The sequence below is a fragment of the Nicotiana sylvestris genome, chromosome 3 (assembly GCF_000393655.2).
Source record: "Nicotiana sylvestris chromosome 3, ASM39365v2, whole genome shotgun sequence".
In the NCBI taxonomy this organism is placed as follows: Eukaryota; Viridiplantae; Streptophyta; class Magnoliopsida; order Solanales; family Solanaceae; genus Nicotiana; species Nicotiana sylvestris.
Window position 1 is genome coordinate 12767575 of NC_091059.1, and position 7374 is coordinate 12774948.

Below are 7374 nucleotides of genomic sequence, written 5' to 3' on the forward strand. Positions count from 1 at the left end.
ATTATAAAACTAATATGTAATTAATGTTGTTTAATTTACAGTAGACGACATGGAGGTGCCGCCTATTCATCTCGGACCTTCCAGCGATGAGCTACTCTCGTGACAGGGCGATCATAGGTCCGCCCACATATGGGAGGGTAAGTTACTGACCCAAACTCTCTGTGCCAGGATATTGGATGACATGTGGGACTTTCCGCATGACAGAGTTCTCCATGCCCGTGTAGTCATATGCCTGCAGGAGATGGGTTTCTACAAGATTTTAGAGATCGGGAGGTTGCAGCTCGATTGGTCTTTGGTCACGGCCCTGATAGAGTAGTGGAGACAGGAGACGCACACATTCCACCCGACTATTGGTGAGGCCACCATCACACTGCAGGACGTGCAGGTTTTATATGGCTGCCCGTTGATAGACTGCTCGTTGCTTTGCCGCCTGGCATGAGAGAGATGACACGTGTGCAGTACCTGGACATGCTGCAGCGGCTCACTACTTTCCGGCCAGAGGATGAGAATGTACTGCATGAGACCAGTCATTTTCCGTTGACAACTATTCGACAGTGATTAGAGGCATTGCATCCTGAGATCGATGGCGATACACCGAATTATCATGTTGACCGGTAAACGAGGTTGCTGCTACTCTTTATGTTTGGAGGGGGCTTGTTCCCAACACTTCGGGGAACCTAGTCAACTTGAGATTACTTCATCATCTTGAGAGGCTAGATGATTTACACCAATACAACTGGGGCTCTGCTGTTCTCGCCTACTTGTACAGGCATATGTGTCGGGCGAGCATGGGCACCTAGAGTGAGGTTGCTGGATTTTTGCCGCTACCACAAGTGACAACATATTCGAATACTCTATTTATTTTAACATACCTAGTAAAAATATATCTTATATTGTGCGTCAACTTCTTATGTTAGGTTTGGGCCTGGGAGCAGTTGCTGCAGTTGCATCCACCTCTACCACCATTAGATCCGAATGTACCACCGGAGTTGCTCCCTCTAGCTAGGAGGTGGGTTCTCCGGTGGGGACATACGCGCGAGTACGAGGATCGGCATAATCTCTCCTTGTGCAGGGATATATTGGATTTGTTGGATGACGCATAGGTAAATGTATATCCAAGTTTACTTGTCATTGCTTCATACACGTATACTAACGTTTTCTGTTCTTCCTTAATAGTTCATCTGGACGCCATACAACGACGCGGTGTTAGCTGGCTTGCCCTGTTATTGCTCGGCCTGCCGTGATATGTGGGGCTCTTATGTCCCGTTATTTTGCCTTAATATTGTGGAGCATCATGCCACCAAGCGAGTACTTTGCTAATTTGGCAGGCCACAACTCGTAGCGACACCGCCCACCTGGCAGACCACATATTACCAGCGGGATGATCGTACCAGGGTGGACGACGCATATTTGGCATGGCTATAGGATCAGATATTTACTTAGGACCAGCAATTTCACCTGATTCTGCCCACCTTCACCGAGTCGGCAGGATACTGAGCATGATTATATGCCCTGGTACCGCAGTGTTACCCCACTTTTCGTCGGGAATCCCATTCATCGAGCTGGCAGTCGGTACGTTCCATACGTCGGGAGGCACGAGGCATTGGTATGTTATTTGGTATTCTTACTTATTGATGTGGTCTAGCATTCCGTGATTTATATTTTACATGTTGTGGAGGATATTGACCTACATTTAGTCCACCAGTTAGGACTGCAGATGTAGCAGCATGCGGGCGATCCTGCGGTCGCTTTGTAGGAGTATGGTCGGCAGGTTACAGAGCTGGCTGCCCGGACACTGCATCGATCCATAGAGGACGAGCACTTAGAGAACCTCCCTGCTTCTGTGGTGCTAGAGCACTACCATCGAGGTAGGCCTATCCCACGAGCTAGGGGAGCACGAGGAAGGGCTATCCCACGAGGCAGGGCTGTCCCACGGGGTCGTGGGGGCCGGCGAGGAGGTAGTCCCCAGAAAATGGGCGTTGAGGCACCTGTTTAGGCACCTGTTGAGGATGTTGGATATGATCTACTGGGTGACCTCTATTAGTCAGACAAGCATCACAACAACATGTCGTCATACAGCCTTCAGCTGGCACTAACTTCAGCAGCATCGCAGGTGACCCCGTTAGATCCATTGTTGATTACGGGCACGAGCATTACTGGAGATTGGGAGTAGTTATTTTCAGGCCCATAGACTGATGCTGAGGATCGGCCGACCCGAGACGTGGATGGTGGGCGCCGACTGAGTTATGGCTCATCGTTGACGGGTGTTATGGATCTTTCACAGGCGCATGCATGTTTATATTACTATTAAATTTAAATTTATTTCTATCTCATTGATTCGCCATAAATAACTTTATAATTTTCTTATTAAGGCTTCATCTCAGCCCGTCATGGAGGCCACTTTGTGCGATGTTGAGCAGGATGCGACGAATGCTTATATTCAGGAGCCCGACGGGACCATGGTAATAAATGTTTTTTGACTTAACACGTACATTACTAATATATATTTTCATATACTGAGCTGACTTATTCTTTTGTATGTTGTTGATGGACCGACGACCCCTTCTACCGATCTTTCCAGCACTACTGACGATCATGTTGCAGTGCATCCTCCGATAAAGAGGCGACGTGAGGATGATCCTGATAGCGTATCTGAGCAGGATGGGATGCGCCTTAAGCCAGCGGCTGCATTAAAGCACACAGACTGTAGGACACATTGATTTTCTTTTTTTTTTTGTATTGTATGTACTCTAGTAAATATTATTTTATGTAAATAATAACAATAATTTTTTATGTTTACATAATATGCGTATTATGTTTTTATTTCCCCGTTTCTTCTTTGTTTTAACACTACAGCACAAACACAAACATAGAAACTTAACATAATTTAAATGCAGTACAACTAATGAAAACACATGATACGGAAAAGATAAAGATAAAGTACTACACTGAACACATACATGTCATTGTTTAGTCACCCTACCTAGTATTCTCTGCTCCAACCACTTAAATTTCTCTTCCAGCTTATTTTTTTCTTCTTCCACCTCTTTGAGTTTTTGCTTCAGCTCCGCAATTTCTCGTTCATATTCCCACTGTTTTTTGCTCAAATCATGAAGATACTGCAAAGATTTTTTTGTAGCATTCCTGCTCACATGGTTCACCAACACATACCTCAAAGTTGCAAAAATTTCCGTTGTTGCCTCCAAACCCGTTCACACACATCCAGTATTTGCGCCCAACTTGACCGTCATCCCAACAGTCCACCATCATACAGGCATTTACCACATTGTCACATTGGTACATACATGCGGTCAGACATTTGTTAAAGCTAAAAAAAATCTGTTTTTATGAAAAGTTTTGCTATTTTTTATGGTTAAGCGTAGAAAACAACTAGAATACGCCCGTTATTTATAGGCAAGGCAACACACAAAACGTAGTATTTAACCGTGCTATATATATTCATGCAAAATATAGTATTTAACCACGTTATGCTTGGCATGTTAAAGATTCTTTCTGATACAAAATAACTTTTTCGCAGTCAGGCAGCTTTTTAGACCGACAAGACAACACACATAACGTAGTATTTAATCGCGCTATATATATTCACGCAAAACGTAGTATTTAATCACGCTATGCTTGGCGTGTTAAAGATTCTTTCTGATACAAAATAGCTTTTCGCGGTCGGGCAGCTTTTCAGATCGACAAGACAACACACAAAATGTAGTATTTAACCGCGCTATTTATATATATATATATATATATATATATATATTCACACAAAACGTAGTATTTAATCGCGCTATGCTTGGCGTGTTAAAGATTCTTTCTGATACAAAATAGCTTTTTCGCAGTCGGGCAGCTTTTCAGATCGACAAGACAACACACAAAAGGTAGTATTTAACCGCGCTATATATATTCAGTTATTTATCAAACATCTTCCACTTATGATAGTGTAGTTTTCTAATAATTTTAGAGTGAAACTCGAAAGTGAACGTAAAAATTTTCCGTTTTTAATCCAACACTGTTTTTGATTACATGAACGTGAGGGAGAAATTCATTAATTTACTCAACTGAAAAATATTAAATATCAATAAGATGTAACAAGGCTGTGGAAACATAATTTTATTTGATACATCTTGCAACATAAACAAGTACATACACTTATTACAAACAACATTACTAAAAAACAAAACAATATGTGTATCCTTGATAGTTTGACACAGTAGATGAACTTGCACCAGGAGTTGGATTATCATCGCCACCCAAACCAGCTGAAGGACATTTACGACGGTCGTGTCCTGTTTGCGAGCATATGTCACATTTACGTGCATAAACAGTATCACCTACATCCATTTGGTTCCGTATATGTGTTCTCTTTTGCACTTGTAGCTTGCGCAAATAGTCCTCGTTACACAACATTTTAAATGGTTCTGGCGGCCAATAATGCTTAGCACCCACTGGCTGCAACTGCCCACTATATGTGTATAAGTATGCAGCAACACTGTATTGCCTATCAACATAGTTGGTCGCCCCTAAACCTGTTTGTTAAAAGCACTTCATGGAATGTGGGCAAAACATGTGGTAGATGGTCCATTTCCCACATGAACACAACCTGCTGGCTTTATTTACGGTATGTATATTATTCCCTCGGTGTTGATGGATAGCGGTGCGAACTTCAAAAACACCCCGGTCATGATCATACTATAAATATGAATGCCAATATGCTCACCTCCTGTATTTCTCAAATCTTTTCATCAGTATTGACATAAATTCAACACCCCTCTCCATCAATTCCGATGTACCTCTATGACTTTCAAAAAACCTCTCTACCATTTGTTTGAATATCATTCGGACCATAGCAGTGATAGGCAATCCACGTGCAGACTTCAATAACCTATTGAAAGACTCCGATACATTTGTAGTCAGAGTTCCCCATTGTCTGCCACCTTTGACATGCAATATCCACTTGTAAAGCTCATGTCGCATCAACAAATGATAGGCTCTTTCTTCTAACTGCCAGATCGATTCCATGTGCCTCCTGAATTTGCACTACTAGTGATCAGTTGCAGCCATCCTCATTAAATCATACAAGTCCTTGTTGGGATATTTCTTCTGGAAATTGTCCTTCAGGTGCCTCACACAGTAACGGTGGTATGCATAGGGTTCCTGCCATTCAAGCAAATGCTCAACAAAACTCAATATACCACTATGTCGATCAGATATTAGACAAATACCTGAACGTTGTTTGACAACGTGCTGCTTCAAGTGGTTCAAAAATAGCGTCCACGTCTCTTCGCTTTCATTGGCACAGATGGCAAAGGCTAGTGGAAATATTTGTCCATTGGCATCTACTGCAATGACAATCAATAGCTTAATATCATACTTTCCATAGATATGAGTACCGTCTATGGAAATTACTGGACGACAATGCACAAAACCATCAATTGCTGGTTTAAATGCCCAGAACACATATCTGGATATATATTCCGGTCTTCCTACACTCTGCTCAAGCTTCCATTCAATAACAGTCCCGGGGTTAAAGTGTTTCAATGCGGTCATGTACCTGGGTAGAGATGCAAATGACTTATCCCAGTCACCATAAATAATTTCGAATGCACGTTTACGCCCGAGATATGCCTTTCTTTTGGTAATAGTACACCCATATTCCTGGTGGACGGATGTAATACACTCTTTGATCTTATACCTAATGGTTGCTTCAATGTGTGGAATCAATTGAAGAGAAATCAAGTCAATATCCAAGTTTAAGTGATTCCCATTGAATGTGTCTATTTCACAATTGTGGGTGCCAATATATTTTCCCACTTTCCACAACCCCGTTTTCTTCTTGCTCGTAGGCAGCATCCAATGACAACTCGTAAACCATCTACGACAAACAACCTTGTATACATCCAGACTTGACTCCCATACCATCATCTCACGGCACTCTCTTACACTGTACATTTTACAAGCCCTGGTTAGGCGAGCTTTATCGGGAAAAAACATGCCCTTTGCCAGCACCGTTGGTTTAGACTCATCCCACATTGCTGACCGAATTTCATCGAGATACCTTGTGAGGACATCCACAGCCGGCATACTTGGCAAATTATCAAGGTAGGAAATATGCCTTGAATGAAACGACACGTGGGACTCCTACACTCTTGGTCTAATGGGAGGTGGAGCATGTTCCCTCGTCAGCTCAGGTTCGACACTCACTTCCTCCTCCTCATCACCCTCGTTAGGGAAGGGTGTGTCATCTCTAAACTCATCGGCATTGTTTTCATAATCACTATTATCTTCCTGACTCTACGCATCTGCCAAATCCTGAGTAAATACGTCGTCTACGGGTAACTGAGTGAGATCAGGACCATCAAGTTACTCGTTTTCACTACACAAACAACAAAATGATAAGCTACTCAAATTGATAAATACTTTACATATAGCTATATCAGTTCACTTACAAGTCGTAATGTGTTGACATTCCATGATGGACATTATCCTGTTGTTGATGACTCCCAGATGGACCACCATGATCCAATACACCAAAACTACGAATATTCCAACTAGGCGTGGGGTCATAACTTGTAAAATTCATATCTGAACAGTACCCCCTGTAGAATATATGAGTTGTTAATACAAAATTAATATAACAAAAATAAACATCGTAACATAAAGGGAAATTGAAATTTACCAGTCATCTTGTGGATTATGTAAAGTAGGAGAGAATTATTTCCTCGCTCCTCGTTCGCCCGTGGAGAGAAGTTTAGATCCTGCCAAACTCTTTCAGCCGGAACCTGTTGGGCTAAAACTGGTCCAGAATAACCACCCGATGATTGAGGGTTATTCCTGCTTTGCGCAACATTATTATTGCGAACGTCGTCAACCTTCACGTACATTTCCAATATTTTTATCAAAATAAGTTCCCGGTATTCATCCGGAGTCCCCAAAAAATCTCTTAGAGTTTCATCATCCTTGATGTTAAACTCAGCGTAACGAGCAACCCTTTGCGGAGTCAAAGAATACGGATATCTTCCGGTTATTTTAAGATTTACCGAACGTTTGCTCAACCTCATTTTATTGCATAACAACGATATCAGTATATCGTACTCCATCGTAAGTGGCAACATAACATGACTCTGTGGAGATAAACTATAGCTCACTGAGTTATTCGCCACCACAACCTCACCCCCAATATAATGGAACTCTTACTTTCGCTCTTCAGACATTATGAAAAAAGCTTGAGAATTTAACAACAAGAAAAATTTATCACGAAGTTGGAGTATTTCTGAATGATTTTTCTCAAAACCCTTAACGCCTTTAAATAAGGCAATGCCCAATCTAGGGGGTCAAATTTTTGGAAGTAAAACGCAGTTTAAA

At 41.9% G+C, this 7374-nt stretch overlaps 1 protein-coding gene across 1 annotated transcript; it reads right to left on the reverse strand.

Annotated features, from left to right (window-relative positions):
• Positions 1-5052: 5052 nt before the first annotated feature.
• On the reverse strand, positions 5053-5961 carry LOC138887054 (uncharacterized). Its single transcript, XM_070168766.1, has one exon. The coding sequence runs from the start codon at positions 5959-5961 to the stop codon at positions 5053-5055; it is 909 nt and encodes a 302-aa protein (XP_070024867.1).
• Positions 5962-7374: the final 1413 nt, after the last annotated feature.